The sequence below is a fragment of the Solea senegalensis genome, linkage group LG4 (assembly GCF_019176455.1).
Source record: "Solea senegalensis isolate Sse05_10M linkage group LG4, IFAPA_SoseM_1, whole genome shotgun sequence".
Lineage (NCBI taxonomy): Eukaryota > Metazoa > Chordata > Actinopteri > Pleuronectiformes > Soleidae > Solea > Solea senegalensis.
The window spans coordinates 11,750,341-11,768,351 of NC_058024.1; the positions used below are offsets into that span (position 1 = coordinate 11,750,341).

The window sequence follows — 18,011 nt, forward strand, 5'->3', positions numbered from 1 at the left end:
ATATGTAGAGATTCGTAGAAATAGAGAGAGGATATAAAGTATGTGAAACAACATTTAAAGATCATGACACCTAACCTCTGACCTTTGATTGAGTTTGTACTGGTGTTGTGTTTTTGTCTTTGTTGGTTTTTGGGAATTTCCTGTTTTATTTTGACACGCCCCCTAATTAATTTCACCTGCGTGGAGTTGTCTCTCCCTTCCTAGTGTGTGTATACTCACCCTATTCCCTTTGTCCTCTGTCAGGTTGTCTATATTGCGTCCTGTGTTGCTGATTTAGGTGATTCTGGTTTGCTCCTTGTATCCGGTTCCCCCTGTAAGTTCTTTTTCACTTTACCTTTCTGAGCCTTTCTGCTTTGGTTTGCTCTTGTTATATGTTTTGCTTTAGTCTTCTTTTTTTCATTCATTATATGCAATTACCCCTGAGTTGTCCTCCACTTAGGTCCTATGTCACATCCTTGACAACGGTACAGAGCTGAAACATGCGTATGCAGTACCTAAATACAACTAAAGTACACTCCCTAAAATACAGAATGTCTAAATTTCACTTACAGCAGAATAAAGACGCACAGACATATACCACATAAACGTCACAGTGGCTTCAGGCGACAAAACACCAACGTTACACCACGTTGCTAGGCAACAGTTTTTATGATGCTCCTGAGCACCTCCACATCTACTCTAAATCTAACTCCTAAATCTTTTCAGCCTCTGCCTCGGTTTGCTTCTCCAACACAGAGCTGAGCAGCAGCAGCAGGGAGGTGCACACCACTGTGGATTAACGTGAATGGAATCCGTCCACAGTAGTTTAGCGTGAGCCACACTGAGCATGTACCTGTTGACAGGAGTGCTAGATTTGAATCGTCAAGTGACTGCCTTATCATCTGCTGGTCTGGCTCCTTTCATTTGTTGCAGTATTTTCATGTCCCAGGTGATTCCTGTTAAGGTACTTGTCAAAAGGTTAAAGGGTAACGAAACACCCTCTTCTCAGGCTACCTCTGCCCAATGCCTGATTTTGAAAAATGCCAAGAAGTGGGCTGAAAGTGTGGGAGAGGAGGAATAGAGGAGCAGTGTAGAGGGCACAGTAGCTGATGATTAACAAGAGAGAGGCAGTAGTTACACCATTTTTTTACTTCACTCCACAGAGTGGAAGTGGAGTATTGTTATTTCGCTCTGTGTGTCTGTAAATGGGGTAAAGTCTGCCGTCTCTGATTGCCTTGTTTTATCATGTATTATTTCTATACTTAACTGTAAAGATTTGCACCTGGATCAGCAAATAACATTACTAGATTTCCAGCCATATACACCTGAAAGAATAAAGTGCTTACGGGGTTAAGTTGCACTAATAAAGCACATGTTGACGTAAATTATGTGTAGCATATGGTGAACGCTCAAATAGTTGTGTATTGCAATATTTACTGTATTGTGGCCTCTGTATCATGATATGTATTGTCTCAGGAAGTTGATGCCACTTTAGTACAGTGATTTATCTGACTGTTTATCTGACTGTTTGCATTAGGAATAGTATTATTCCTCTTTTCAGTACCCTTCCCTTGAGTTACCAGAGTAACGGTACGGTATGATACGGGTGGAGCTAAACCCACGACAGTGACAGCTGATTGGGTGACACAAAATCATCACTCTTTTGCGACCGGTGTTCATTCAACGCCTGTAGTCTATTCTCATACAAAGCTTGATGTCTTGTTGACATAAACCAGGCAGAAAAAAAAACGAGCTGCTGGATGTCGTCCTGGATATATCTTGGTGAGGCGGCCATCTAACACAGCACACACCCCGCCGACCGAGTAAAAGCAGCATTCTCAGTGGAAACGCAAGCCTGTGCCGCACTGTGCCAAACTGAACTGTATCATGATGGAAATATGGCTTAAGACAACCCTCGCTGACTGAAAATCAGAGAAGGAAACTGTTAACTGCACCGACACAGTCCGCAGACAAAATCAGGCAAAAGGACCATGCTCGTCACTGTAATGAAAGAATCAAAACACTAAAAACCCAGCAAAAAATAAAAGTTAAATTTCCTCAGCAGAGCCTGTGTGCCCGAAGACAACACGATGTACCAAAAATAGTCCAGCCTGCATCTGTGTGGAACGAGAGCATGTGTGGGTGAGCAGCCTCTTCCCTGCAGCTAAGAAGCCGAGGCAATTACACCGTGAGATCTCAGCAGGCCGGTAACAGCTGTCAGGAACAAGCAGGCATGTTGTGATGCTAATAGTTATGGATGCTCTGGAGGTAGACGGTGTGTTCAGGACCTCAGTGTCGTCAGAGTGACAGAAGACTAAAGTGTGCGCTGAGGGAAGACCTCCGTCTTTAAAAGCTGCAGTTTGGTGTAATTGAAGCCACTGTCAATGACCCCAGCAGCAATTAGTTAAATCAATAGCCTGAAATGGATAAGTCTCATTAAAAAGCCAGTGGGAGAGACTCGGCCTATTAAAATAAATCTATACATTTGCTAAGTGATCTGTTGAGATCCATTAATGTCACACCTTAAAAGGCAGATAATAATGATGAAGCTGCTGGGTGCACACCAAAATATTGACAATGTGACACTGATGTATCGGTATTTCCACCATCTATAAACGTTTTAGAGCAATTCAATGACAGCAAAAAGGTGTCGACTTCAGAATCAAAGGGCAAACGTGTCTGTGTAGACGGGACAGGTTTGGGAAAAATAGGACATGAGTCCAAGTTTCCCCTGCTTCTCTTCTCTATTTTTCCCCTCATGCGTTTAAGGAGCCACTTGTTGGTGTTTGCTATACATCATAAAAGAATCAACAAACTATCACATACATATTCAAGTGTTTGTGCCCCCTCAAGATATTAAAACAAAGGACTCCAATTTCAGTGAAAGTGTGTTACAACATGGCCCACAGAGGGTCTGATCAAATAACTAATGTTAGTCATGATACACTGTAGGCATGCTAATTTGTTTAAATGTTTGGTGCAACTGGAAAAACCATAAAACATGTCTAACACCCTTTCAACTTGAAATATACAGCTCACACTATGTCCCAGAGGACAGAGTCGGGCTCAGGAAAAGCAGATGAATAATTTAGGCTTAACTCACATTAATAACACTTAATTACACCATATACATATTTTAGACTATATGTACCCAAGATGCATTCAAGAGCAAAGCCAGACCAAGAACAGAGCTCAACGTATCATACATTTTCTTATTTATTCGCCTAGAAATACAAACAATGAAATATCCTTTCCAAAGCACCAGATTGTTAGTATTCATCCCAATGTCTTTATTTGTTTATTTAAAAAAAAAAAATCAATTTCCTGCAGCAGGTTAAAATGAACCAACCAATTTCTCAACACAACTAACCCGTGAAGATGAATAAGAATTACTTTTAAATGACAGTTTTAACCTCCTGTTCATGTGCAACACAAAGAAGTCTAACATATTATACAGCATACATGTTTTTAAAATAACATGGGAAAAAGGGGGGAAATGGGTCTTTACATATTTACAAATGGGACACTGTCCTAATCAAAAATATAATGAGATTTGTGTAAAATGTTGTATATTTCTGTCAGGTCTCTGACCTTGGACACCTGCACTGTGATGTAATTTCAAAAATACACAAACGGCCAAAAATTCAGTTAATGTACAATCTTGCACTGGACCAAAAATAGGTAGTAGAGAAAAATCAGGCTGCGGAATATAGGTCAGAAAATTAGGCGTGATGGTCAGAATGGATGCGTCACATCCTGTAAATGCAAGTGTGTAAATTTAAACGTGGATTCATTGTGATGCAGAAGAGCACACTATTGCCTCAAATGAGGAGGTTTTTGTTTACCTTGTTTTCTGTAAGCCAGGAAAACTTTAGATTTCAAGAAAGAAATGATTAGGTTTCTGTGCATTTGTAGTGTTTGAGAAACTGAGGCTACGTCCACACTATTGCACTTCCATTTGGAAATTGTGTTGTCAGATAAATCCAGTGGTTTTTTGTGTGTCAAAAATAACCTACGTCCATACTAATACACCATAAAATGTATGTCATGTGACTATTCTGCTACAACAGGCATGTGTGCTGGTGTAAAAAGGAGCAGAAAGAGACAGTGAAAAGAGAGGAAGTGAAAGTGAAATAGCTGATAGTCGAGTTGTGGCTGATAAGATCCAATCAGCAAGTGAATGCCAGTAGCGGTGGCAAGGTTGAAAGGTTCTGCCAGTCCAGACTAAAGTGCTGCCAGGAGTTTTCAAACTAAATAGGAGACAACAGTGTTTTCAAACACTTTCCCTGTTTTCAGAGCCTTAAAGAAGAGGGATAGGGTGGACAGCAGTATGCGTTTTAATTGAAAACACAGTAAGGTGGATGTAGCCTGAGGTCTGTGCCCTCTGACTATGTTTCATAATAGGCCTCATAGCTTTCGCAAAGAAATTAAAGCTGTAGTGCGTAACTTTTTAGTGATTTTTTTGCAGCTGTTGTCAGCATTACTAACATGACTCTGGTCCTTGTGAAGAGAAATGATGTAACGTTATTTATATGCTGCATCCTTTATCTGAAAAAGGCCTCTGTCGAGCAATACTATCAGACCTGACGGAGGGAGTGTTTGTGTGTGTACAGCAGCAGCAGGGCAGGGACGGGCAGTGACAAGACGTGAGCCCATCAAACTGATGAACGACCAGGTTTTCTGAGCAGTAGAATTATGCTTATATGCTATTATATGCTTTTATTGTGTTTTCAGTCGTAATCCAACCTGTTTGTAGTCGACATAACTCTTTACGTTGCTGTTGCCTGGAAATGTCACACATGGACATCATGAGATCTAAACACTGCTTTAGTCAGAGAGTCATGTGGGACTTAGTCAGCATTGTGTGAACAATGGTTAGAATATAACAGACATTCATTTTTATTTAAAACTTAGATAAACATCAAAGTGATATTTTTCTTCAGATTTTCATGGGCTCCTTGGTAAACTCTTACCCACATGTAAAAAAGTGTGGATACACTGAATTGAAGTGGATTCCAGTCTCCATGTGGACCACAATCAGTCTCTCTGTTTGTCAGTGGACTGTTGTGGGGCCAGTTTGGTTCAGATGACACAGTACGGCTCCATGGGTGTCTGTGTTCCCAGGCAGCAGGGGAAACTGGCTCGGAGTCGCAGCCTCAGCTCCTTGTTGAACAGGCAGCTGATGATGGGGTTGGCTCCTGCCTGGGCGAAGCTCATCCACACGGCAATGCTCAGGTACAGCTGTGGGACCGGAGCCCCGCGCCAAAATATCCTAAGGTAGCAGGTGCTTATATAAGGTGCCCACATGATGAGGAAGGTCAGTGTGATCATGTAGAACATCTTACCGATGCGCTTCTCCATTTTGAACTCATCCAGCACCAGAAGCCTCCTGTTCCCAGGGTGAGTTGCTTGTCTGATGCCAACCAGCGTGGGAGGTGTGGGTCCACGGCCGAAGCCTGCAATCCAGTTGGCAGCGGCCTGCCCCGTGGCCCCAGGCCCATGGAAGGTCCAGCTCTGGCTGATGGCTGGGACCAACTGGGCTGGCTTCATTTTGCGGTGATCATACACGAAGCACAGCATCTTAATGTAAACCACATGTGTGGTCCCCACAATGACCAGCAGCATGAGCATGAAGCCCAGGGTGTCATTCACCTTCAGGTAGCGGTGCTCAAAGGTGCACTGCTCCTCCTCGCGGATGAACTTGTAGGTGCCGACGTCGAACACCGGGGGGAACGCCATGGCCAAGGAGAGCGTCCACGCCATGCAGATCACCGCCACGCACGTGCACAGATTCATCCGCTTGGAGTAGAAGCGGTGGTGCGCGATCGCCATGTAGCGGGTGACGCTGACGCAGAAGAGCAGGAAGGCGACGTGGAAACAGAAGAGCACCGACATGAAGGCGACGATCCTGCAGCTGAGCGCGCTGTACGGCCACGCGGAGCCACCGCCGATCGCTGCCATCACGAAGGGGAGACACACGGCGGAGCGCAGCACGTCCGCGGCGCACAGGTCCAGGAGGAAGTAGTAGGGAGCCTTGTGCAGCGAGCTGTCCTTCAGCAGCAGCAGCGACAGCGACGCGTTGCCCAGCAAACTGATGCCCATGATAAGAGCCAGCGAGGCCAGTTTGACCGCAGAGGCCGCGGACGCATAGTTGTGCAAGGACGCGCTGCTCTCCCCAAACTCACTCGTGTTTGCCATGTAGGTGCTGCGTATTCCCACATCCATACATCTACGAGCTCTGCTTTCCTGCCAGAGCTGAATGGAAAAGAGTTCCAGCGCAATTATCCACCCCCCAAAAAACAAAACAATAAGTCAGATATGAATTCTGCTCAGACACAGCGGATCACATCAGTCGGTGTGCGCGCTTCATCACCTACACCAAAAAGAACAACAATATAAAAAAGAAGCACTAATATTTCTTCCTTTTCTTCCGATCCTTCATCTCACAAGTGTCTGCCTCAGAAACCATCAGCGAGTGGTTCCATGCTCTGCGGGATGACAGCGGCAGAGACAGTCCGCAGGTTTACGCACCAACTCTTCTTCATAGCGGCGTCCGCTCAACAGAAAACACATCTCAATTTCCACAGATGGCGGAGGAGGTCCTTGGCGAACTCGCGGCTAAAACGACAGCATATTCTGTGGCTCGTATGAAGGCAAACATATCTGTTGAAGGTGGTCGAAGAGGTGGAGGCGCCTGCACAGCTCTGGATCCGGGTTGAAATCACACACGAACACAGCAGCGTCAAGGAGGCGACGCACGTACGCACGCATGTGGATCAGCATCAGCTGGTGGGGAGGAGGAGGCGGAGGGGCGAACAGGGGTCTCACTTTCCTGCCATGACTATATACTGGCACAGACGCGGTTCAAAAGAGTTTCGGGGGCTCCACGTTAAACGGACCGAGGGGCCCCTCATATTAAAGCAGACCAAACACCATCAAACAAATCTGATGCTAAAATGATTATTACAAATTCCAAGGGTGTGTTTTTGAAGATAAAAATAAATGAGCATGTATAACTTTTGGGGTGTGATGGTGTCTGATCAAAAGTTGTTGCAGTGCTTGGTGATATTGTAACCATCAGCGCTACACCATGGTGTATTTAGGGGGAGTATATTCAATTTTTGCCAATACAAACTCCACACAGGACCATTATTCCAAGAATATGTTTACAAAATAACAGTGAATTATCACGTGGACGAGCTAAACAAATTAAATCTTACACATACATTGATATATCACAAGAAAGCCTGTAAAACATAAGAGGCACACAACACACAATGTAAAGGCTGAGGAAGTTGTGTACTTTTACATCATGACAACAGGAAGAGGCGAGGTAACATAACAGACACACAATAAGGGGAACTCACTAACAGAAACATGTTACAACGCCCCTGCCCTTGACAGCAATTGGACTCAGACTTACTCTCTGTGGTGTCTGTGATTTGTTGTGCATTGTAATGTAAAGATAATAATGTAAAGTGAATAATTGGATTTGTTATTTGCCCGTGGGACATGATTCACTGTTTGCATTTAACAAAAACGCATGAGTACATTCTAGTGTTTGCTTTGGCTATTGGATTTTGGCTCTGAAACAACACACTCTGTATTTATCTTTATTTATTTACGCTGTGTGCTGAGTAGAACAATCACAACTGTACATGTATTACACACGCCAGAGTACAACAATGCAATGAAAAACTGAATTGCCTTTCATAAGACATGTAATCTCATGTAATGTCAAAGTTGTAGATTAGACACTTTTCTTAGGTTGTTAAAATATAAACTGGCCACAGCAAACCATTGATCGTTAAAGCATTTGAAATAAAGATAAAATCCCCAATAACTAATGAGTCAGTCAGTACCTCATACAGGGAGATACTGATTGTTTTTTTTTTTTTGTTGTTTTTTTTAACTAAATGGAAAACTGTATTTGTTTTAATAACATATTGGCAGAATGAACAAAATTAACTGATATCCTGACATAAAGGTAGAACTATGTGGCTCTAACTGCAGTAAATGGTTGTATATTGCAGTATATGCAGAGACGAAGAATCAACAAAAGATGGTCTGACAAAGGAGGTTAAAGCTGACCTTTAAGAAAATGGCAATGGATTTGTCAAGTGGCTTGAAAACAGCAGAAGAGAAGGAAACGTTCCCTCTTTTCTCAAACAAACACAGCATGACTCCAACAATGCACAGGGGTGAGAGACAGTCCAGTCTCAAATAATCACAAGTTGTCATAATAATTTGTTATTAGACCTCTTGCTCTCAGCAGGACTTTTTTCGAATTACAAGTTTCCGTCATGTGACAAAGCTGCGGTCTGCTGCTGCAGTGATTCTCCAGCGCCCTCTGCAGTCTGATGCCTGCAGTATCATGAACACGGAACACAAATGCAGCACAAAATTACTCCTTGTTGAGAGGGAATAACATTCATATAGGGACCAAAATAGAACCAACAAAATGGATTTGGCGGGGCTTCCACCAAATCTAGTGCTGTGAAATATTTGACTTCACATTCATTAGTTGTATTGCTTTCATGTGAAAATCACTTTCTGTATATTTACAGTAAATTACAGTCTATTAGACACTGTCTTTACACAGTAGGTCACTATAATTTATTGTAAATAATTAGTATAATAGACAAATGTTTTTGTTTGTTTATGTTTATTTCAATAACTGAACTGCACCCAAACATACATTACCATTTTCTTTTTTTTTTTCTATACTTCAATGACCATGCTTGTTCTGCCTGGCTTTGTTTGTTTATTTGTTTGTTGGTTAGTTTTGAGGTCACATGTTTATGGTGTTGATGTGAAACCATGCATTGCTGCAGAAATAATTTGTAGCATTAGAGTAGACTGGCTATGTTCAACAGTGTGTGCACCGGAGATAAATAAAAACGACAATACGTAGATTATTATTTTGATTAGTTTTGCTCACATTGTTTGCATGGACCAGTTATAAAATGTATATACATGGACACTCATCTGTATACATTTGAGTCTACATATTACTGGGTCAAATAACTTTGACCCAGGATTCACCTACAATTGTCTTGTTAGAGCTTGCAAAGTATGAATGTAAACCTGAAACAAGAGGCCTGAGACTGAAGATAGCAATATAGGAGGATGCCTCACTTGGGTTTTTTAAAAAGCACATTTTCTGGTGTACATTCACACTCCACAGTTTTTGTTCTCTCTAATGAATGAGTGGGAACAATGGAGGGAAAAACAGACACCATAATGTAATGTAATTTAATAATGCAATATGTAATATATAAAGTCATGAACAATATTATACAATCTGAGGGTGAGAAATCTGACTTTACTCATCCTCTTCCTCACACAGTAGATTTTAGTCTATCCTCCTGCAGAATATATGCCATCAATGTGCGTCTTGCAGGGGAGTTTACGACGAAATGAACACAAAGTAAGAACGAAAGTCTCTGTCCGTCTCTGTCTCTCGAGTATAATGGCGCTTGGGTGTTTCACCGAGATAGTTTGACATACAGTATGTATGCTACAGTTAAATGTACCTCCGTGATGACGGTTCGGTTTTCTGCCACCTGAAAACCAGACAGAGTGATACCTCTCTTTCTTTTCCTGCTCTGTGGTCTGGACAAACTGCGACGTGACGCAGTTACGTCACCGGTCGGTAGGCGGAAAAGCGGTGTGATTCTGTATGCAGAGATAAAGCCAAACCGGCTGTACATTGTTTTGAAGAAATCGCACAGAGACGCGGTTTGAAGGTTTAGCTCTGAGCTTCTTCTTCCTCCTGCTGTTGCTGAAGCTGAAAAAGATGGCGGTCCCTGCGGATCACACAGATGTACAGATGGACAGAGGCGGCCTGAGCGGACAGACAGTTTCCTCTGGAAGCGACATAGACATCGACGAGAAAGAGTTGGAAAATATCACAAAGAACCACAAAGAGGACGTCACGCTGCCACTGCATTCACCCTGGACGTTTTGGCTGGACAGGTAAACCCCTATCCGCCACTGCCCTCCATTTTTTTCTGAGTTTGGAGCAGCAAATATAGGATTCAAGGCCACAGCTGAACACAGGCCTCCAGGAGCAAATGTAGCGGGAGAATGTTTGCTTTTAACACCATCTTTGTTTATTTACACTGCTGTGACTGACTCAACAGAAAAGTCAAAGCCAGCATGAGATGATACCTGTTGTATGGTGTCATTTTTGAAGTCACGTAAGTGCAGTTTCTGGAGTTGTGAGTCTTAGCAGGAAACAGAGGAAGGAGAGTTTTTCAGTGAATTTGAGACTGAGTCTTCTCTTGTCTGCTCCAAAAGTAGCACAGTTCCAGAGAACAGGCTTCTCCTCGTCTCACAGACAAATGACGTGTAGTACTGTGTTAGTTCTAGCCTGGGGCTATTTTTGTCAAAATTAGTTGGTGGTGAAAAGTGTCCTACTCAAACATGTCATTAAAATGTACCCATGACGTTATATTATGCCTTTTTCATGAGATCAGAACATTGTTGTTAATCTTAGTCTTAATCTTAATCTTTTATCAGGCTGTAAATGTATTTGAACAGTTTCACAGCAATAACGAGAATAAATGTGGACCTCTGTTTGACCCTTGAGGTATACCACGAGTTATGTGTGTCGAGGATGAGTAGTAGTTTCCAATATGGGCTTGTCACTCAGAAGCCAAATCAGTCTTCAATTATCTCTCATTTATCACAATCGTTGCCTGAAAATGTAAATCCAGATCACACATTATTGGCTGTGTGACCCAGCCCTAGTTGGTCTGATTAAAGACACTGAGGCTTTAAATCACAATTTGTTATGGACACTATTCTTGTTACATGCATAAATGAAAGGTAAAGTCATAAAGAATACATCAAATATGATGACTGGTACATTTGGCAGTGTTTTTGTGTTGTAAACTGAAAACTACAGAACACTACTGTCCAGGTATTTTTGTAAAGAACATTTCTCTTGGTTTACCGACAGACACCGAAGACAGTATTCAGTCTTGTTACTGTATTACTGTATAAGTCTCATTTTACATCATCTTATCAGTAGCATTGTACACTAGGACAGCACAAATCGTCAACTCAGTTTATAATCAATTTATCAGTGTGAATGTTTGTTTGTAGTTGAAACAAGTTTTCTTTATTTTCAGTTTCTTAAAAGTAAATATTTTCTGGTTTCTCTGCTCCATATGACAAGCAAGTCATTCAGACTGAACAATTTTGACATTTTATGGACCAGACGATGAATTGAGAAAATTATCAACAGATTAATCGATTATGAAAATAATCATTAGTTGAAGTCGTACACATATTTATGTTTGTATGTGTGAGAGAGAGGACTTGTCACCTGTTATTGCCATTTCCTGTTGACTGAAGTAGTTTTCACTTGTTGTTCTAGGTCATTACCAGGAACGACCGCTGCAGAATGTGAATCCAACCTGAAGAAGATCTACACAGTACAGAGTGTTCAGGTAAAATGTGGTGTTGTTTTCAAGAGCCTCGTTATCCTTGGTGCAAGTAGGTTTGCCTAAGCAGAGTTTCATTAATATGAGAAAATAGAAAACGCTTTATGTTGGAAAGTTAATGCAGTGCATTTTACCGAGGTCATATTATATTTGGCTTTGTTTAGTTATAATTAAATTATTTTATTGAACTTAATTTGTGTGTCTACAGTATACCGTGTGTTTCCATGGTCTGGTGGATTATATGAAAGGGGAATGCAAAGTTTCTCTAATGATTTTCATCAAGAAAATCAAGCGTGTTTGTCCCATTAAATTTTAAAACGAACTAATTGAAACCTCCTAATTAATCTGCATATTAATCACATGTTTTCATATGAAGAAGAACAGTGCAGCAGACAAGGTTAATTTAGGGTAAATTAGGTGTTTGCTAAGGATATTGTCACTTTTAACACAGAAGAATTTTCACATTTATAACAGATTTAAAAGATACTGGCACCAGTGACCCTCTTGTGGAGAATAAAGTGGTAGAAGGTGGATGGATGGATGAAACATTACCCCATCAGATGCCATGAAAATATAATAGTCTAACACAAGGATGAGAACTTACCGACATGAGTTACCACAACTGAAACCATTAACAGAACCTGGGTCAGATGCACTGCATAACATACAGTTTATCCTGAATTGCAGGGTGCTTTGTTTATTGCATTGTTTCAAATTGTGAATTATATTTGAAAACTATTATTTATTCAGCCCAAGTTGTTTCCCCCTGCATCATTATAAGCTTCAGTGCAGTAATGGTGGACTGTATAGTTCAGCAATAACAAACCTGAAAAAGACTGGGGAAGAGAGGTACACCATTATGGAAACTCCATATTATACTGTAGTATTGTGGTCTGAAAATGCACCTAATGTAAACTGTAAGGTGGAAAGATTTGGCTGATGTGTCATGAAACTTCTGTTGGAGACTGAGGAGAGAGAGAGAGAGAGACACACAAGTGACTCTCTTTCTACATGTTAGAGCTCTAATATTGCATCTAAATAGTTTTATCATGCATTTTGTTTACAAAAAAAGATAACTAATGGCTGAGGCATCATATTTCACATGTCTGTATCAGTATCGGTGTGAATTGAAGGTCATCTGTTGCTTCTGTTTGCAGATGTTCTGGAGTGTATACAACAACATTCCTCCAGTCACAGCCCTGCCTTTGAGATGTAGTTATCACTTAATGCGAGGAGAGCGAAGGCCACTGTGGTGAGTCTGTTATTGCAAATATGATATTCTGTTCCACTGGCCTAAACAGAGGACTACTTATAACTGCAGGTCAAAATGTGGGTAAAAAAAGTAGAGAGGCACTGTAAAAGCTGATGTCAGTGCAGTAAATGTTAGAATGATGTCCATCGAAGAACTCAAACCTCATATATACTTGCGTGATGTCCTCAGGTCCTTCACAGACAATGCTTGCTGCAGTGAATAATGGATTACTAAATTAATCATCAACCCTTTTTCATAATCCATTAATGGGTTTGAATGTTTCTTTTCTTTGTCATTAAAAGGAAGTTCAGATTTTTCTGCTTCTTAAATATGAATATTTTCTGGTGTCTTTGCTCCATATAACAAAGACCTCATCAAGGCCATATCCACATGTTTTTAAAAAGGTTTCATGTAAACACGGCATTGTTTCAGGAACTGTCACCCATCTACATGAAACCACACAAAATGACTCTAAACGCTGTAGAACTTATTCCAGGCCTGTAACGCTGCTACACCAAAAACGGACAAGAAGTTGTACACAAACAGAGACAGGATGATTCAAGCCATGGGAAAGGAAGGGAAAAAAAAGTTATCATAAAGCAAACAAATCCAATAAGTGTTTCCAACGACGACTTTTCTGACCCCCATTGATAAGCGATCAACAACTTTCTTGCAAAAACCTGACTACTTTCTGTGAAGGAAACGTCCCGTTCTGCCACATGAGTGAGCTTCATTTAGCTGTATTTACTGCAGGCAGAGAGTCCGTATGACCGTCGACACAGAGAGTGAGAGGGAGAAACGCTGTGTCCACACAGACAGTCATAGACAAGAATGAACTGTGGATGTGCAGTGCAGCTGACTGTGTGCGGAACAATCACTCACCTGTATGGTTCATTCAAGTAAAAACACTGTCTGTGGAAATAGGTTTTGTTTTCTCCTCCCTTTTTTTTATTTTTACGATTCAGTTTCACTATTAATCTTTAACACTTTTTTCTGAAGTCTCTGAGGACAGGACATGTTCTTTTGATATCTAGCGTCTTTTCAAGCCGGCTTTATTTATTTTTCACTGAAAGTATTTGGCAGCACTGTCGAACAATCTCAAGAGAAGGTTGATGACAACAACAATGAAGATAGGGACAGTGAATGCCAGCACAAGAGAGGTGGGACTATGATATCGTTTTCCCAAAGTAGGGTATTTGTTGTATACATGAAAATCCTGTTTTCACCCTTGTGTTTTCATGTGGATGATTCCACATGATTTGGAAAAAAAAAAAAAAACCTATGCACATTCACCTACACTAAAAATGAATCATTTTGGTTTGTGGACAAAAGAAGTCATTTGAGAAAATCATCATGTGAAGGTTTCGGAAACACTGTTCAACGTGAACAACTAATCGAATCGTTAATATAATAGGTTAATCGATTATGAAAATAATTGTGCTTGCAATCATATCAGTCGCAGCTTTGAATTTACTTTGTATATAATCTCATTGTGTAGAATATTTGTGTCACGTTTGTTTCTCTACATAGTATGTTTCAACTTGCACATTTAGTTACTGAATATTCTGGTTAGATTTTTGTTATTGTTATAGAATTGTTGTTATTATTATTATCATTATTGTAAAATTCACAGGCAATTCAGATTATTCTGTGTTTATAATACTGAAGTGGCTCATGTTTTTCTTACATATATGACTCCACCAGGGAAGAAGAAAGCAATGCAAAAGGAGGAGTATGGAAGATGAAAATACCAAAAGAAAGCACTGTAGGTGTTCACCTTCACTTAAAAATAAGAGTTTTTAAATGACTGAATGACTTACGTTCTCTATGTTTCTGTTTCAGTCTGCAGTATGGAAAGAATTGTTACTTGCTACTATTGGAGAGCAGTTTGCAGATTACTGTTCCTCAGGTATAATCTTTTCTTTCTTTTCTTCTAAACATAGCTTTTGAGTTCAGGTCAAATTGACCGAGCTTTTAACATTTGTGCCATTTTTCTTCTTCTTTTGTTGCACAGATGATGAGGTCGTTGGTGTCAGTGTTAGCGTCCGAGACAGAGAAGATGTTGTACAAGTCTGGAATAAAGATGCAACACTTGCTAATGAAGCAAATATCTTGGGAAAGGTCCATGATCTCCTCCCGTACATATCTTTTAAAGCCGTTTTTTATAAGCGTAAGTATGACCTTTTTTTGACTCTACTTGTGACTCAGTGTTATTATCGGTTAATGTGTGATTATTTTTTATTGATTCAATGATTTGCGGTTAGGATCCATAAAATGTCAGAAGATGGAGGAGCAAAGAAACAGAACACATTCACATTTAATTAGATGAAGTCAGAGGAAAATAAATGGCAATAAGTTTAAGCGTTGCAGCAACCTAATTAGAAACAACCCTGACACAAATAAAAGTGTGTCCTCTTCTGTATGAACACATACAGTCGACTGAGGATAAATGCATGTTTTCCCCACTCCTGCTTTGCCAGAAGACCTTTAATCCTTGATATGTTCTTGCAGGCTGAAAGTGAAACTAAAGTTTCACCGACCTACTTTGTAATTGCATAATATGGCTGTTAAAATGTAGAGACTCAAGCATTTTGGCTTGGTTTGTAGTTTTCAGGTTTGCTGACTAAAGCGGAGTGTTGACCTCTAAGTCTCTCTTCCCTGTTTCCAAAGACAGTGACTTCAGTTTTATCTTTAAGTGGAATAAAAATGATGGCAGCTCCTGTTATTGAGCAGCTCTTTCTAAAACTGCCTCTGCAAAAGCAGTTGCACAAGAGCGTGGTTACAGTGACGCACAGCACTGTATTTATTATGTATTTTAGATTGTGAAGACATGCATCTTTATCACAGCTTTAAAGTCCTTGTAGAAGAGACAACGGTGTAAATAAGAAATGTATGTGTTATAAGATTAATGATGGTGTGTTTCTAATAGTACAGTCACATCAGCTAGCCTTGTCACTAAATTGTTCAATATTCAGTTTAGTGAATAATTACAAACTGTACTTTTGGTTTGGATTTGTCCTGGTATATACCTTTTATTATTCAGTTCTAGGCTATGGGTATGTACAGGTATTTTGCTTTTTCTAATTGAAAACTTTGTGGTAAAGCTCTGAAATGTGCTCTGTGCTGAACAGATCACAGGTCTCATTGTGATTTACTTACTTTTTCAGCTCACATGGACCATCATGCCTTTGAGGGAGGACGCTCAAGACATTAGATGGTATTGCACTTTTTTTTTTCTCTTAAAAAGAAACAACAACCCTGGACTCTTTACCTGCCTTGATGTAAAGGCTCTGTCTGCAGCCTAATCGAGGATATTATTTTGCATCGGACAACAAAATGTTATCCATATATTTTTATAACTTTTAATGACTGATGCCTTGTTTCTTTTTGATGGGGGTGGGGTCTTAAATGTCTGAATTCTTCAGAGAATGTGTAATTCCAGGGTAGCTCTCATTCAGAGTTCAGTAGTTTTCCTGCAATACTAAACTGCACTGTAATGGTCCAGTTCCAGCTATGGACCTCACAATCTATGATGTTGTATGTTTTAAACTCGTAGATCTGTCCGATATCTCTGTTCATGCTGATTCTTAGACTCTGTTCAGACCTGGTGTTAACATTGGTTGTCAGTGATTTTGTCATGGCCAAAGTACATGCTCTGGATCTGTCCTGAAATGGCCCTCAGATCTGATCACAGTAACCGCAGTTGGAGGCGGTTTGAGGGGAACCACAATATGTTTTTTTTCCAGTGGTTAATACTTGTTTTATGTATTTTATGCCAGGTGTGGTCAGTCGTACTGAAGACTAATGTAAATACCGGGTTTGAGCGTGACCTTTGATGTATCCTAACTTTCTGTTCATATGAACAGATGCAGAAAAATCAGTTATTGGTAACTTTAAGGAACTCACATCTCAGTGCTCTGTATATATTTGCCTCTGCTTGCTTGCCATGATGTCATGAATGGCCTCACACTTCAATACATGTTAAGTAGTGGACCAGTTGAGAAATAGCTGATCACTTTCTGTTAACTTTTAGGAGGACTGTGTCACTACATAGGTCACGGCCCAGAAAAAAAATGTTGTTTACTATAGAGGCGGCAAAAAGCAGAGGTAATTGTTTAAATTGTTTAATTAAACATGTTCTATCAAAATCAACTAGGGAGGCACATAGAAAAACAGCTGATCACTGCACCACATCTCTCTTTGTCCTGTTTCAGTAGGATAGTGTGGCTTAGGTTTCTCAGCCAATAATTTTGTTAAAGTTTAAATTAGAAAAAAAAACAGATTGGGTAAGCACATATAGGCAACCCCCACTACCACTAGACTGTATGAACTGTATATGATATGCTACAATCAGAGGCACAGTATAATTCATTTCCTGTTTTAATTGTTCAGTTATGGATCATTAGTACACTGTTTTTAAAGAAAAAATTTGATGCCTATGTAACCCTTTAAAAAACCTAAATCGTAGTTAGTACTGAGACATTCACCCCTCTAGTTCATAACATGAAATATTTTAAATAAGTTTGCTTACTTGGTGCCAAAGCACTTTAGTGTGTCCGATATAAGACAGTGTTTTTATTCAGCTGGGTTTTCGACTTCTTTGATTGGAGGAGTGAATTTCCTGTTCAGTTTTTTTTTTTTTTTATAAAATGCATCACATTTTAAAGCAGGGGCACACTTTAAAATACTGCAAATGACTTCTGATTTGAATCAGTGTCCCTCAGCCACAAAGCTAACACATGGAATCCGAACATAATCTGGCATAGATGTGGCCCTTAGAAACTTAAGATGTGGTTTTTAAGAATTTTTCTTTTTCTTTCCAGCAAAAGTTAAAGGGAAAAATCAGTTCTGAAGGGTGCTTCTTTAAAAGTTCCACACCACTCTACATTTGACATTTCTTTGAATAAAATAGTTGAAAGCAAACTCCTCTGCTCTCTGAAAGGGAGTCATGGATTTTTTGCTGTATCACTTTGAAGACATTGCACATTTTCTGCTCAAATAGTGGTGCACCTTAGTGCTTGTCCTTACTTGTGCCCCCCTGCTAATAAATCAGCTGTGCATATTGAACTGCATCCTAACATCCGTAAAACACTGAGAGGGAAACAAATGTAGCATTACTATGTCTGTAAAGGAAGCAACACCGGCTCACAGCATTCACCCGTTTAAACTTATGTGTCGATCTTAAATGTCAAAAAAAGTCAAATAGAGATGTGGAGATATGTAATAGTCACTGAGTCAGTGTGCAGTCATCACTTGTAATGTAAAAAGTTCAAATGTATATTTTTTCACCTTTATTTACATCTGGTTCTGACCAGTTGCACTCTGTT

The 18,011-nt window shown here is 40.2% G+C and overlaps 2 protein-coding genes across 2 annotated transcripts; one reads left to right on the forward strand and one right to left on the reverse strand.

Moving 5' to 3' along the window:
• Positions 1-3,171: 3,171 nt before the first annotated feature.
• gpr27 (G protein-coupled receptor 27) lies at positions 3,172-6,784 on the reverse strand. The gene has a single exon (XM_044023054.1). It carries the CDS (start codon positions 6,202-6,204, stop codon positions 5,062-5,064), a length of 1,143 nt encoding a protein of 380 aa, XP_043878989.1. The 5' UTR covers positions 6,205-6,784; the 3' UTR covers positions 3,172-5,061.
• Positions 6,785-9,609: 2,825 nt separating this feature from the next.
• Positions 9,610-16,080, forward strand: LOC122768701 (eukaryotic translation initiation factor 4E type 3-like). Its single transcript, XM_044024885.1, has 7 exons — positions 9,610-9,957; positions 11,366-11,438; positions 12,590-12,684; positions 14,389-14,449; positions 14,527-14,593; positions 14,699-14,854; positions 15,852-16,080. The coding sequence occupies exons 1-7, from the start codon at positions 9,779-9,781 to the stop codon at positions 15,896-15,898; spliced, it is 678 nt and encodes a 225-aa protein (XP_043880820.1). The 5' UTR covers positions 9,610-9,778; the 3' UTR covers positions 15,899-16,080.
• The last annotated feature ends 1,931 nt before the right edge of the window (positions 16,081-18,011 follow it).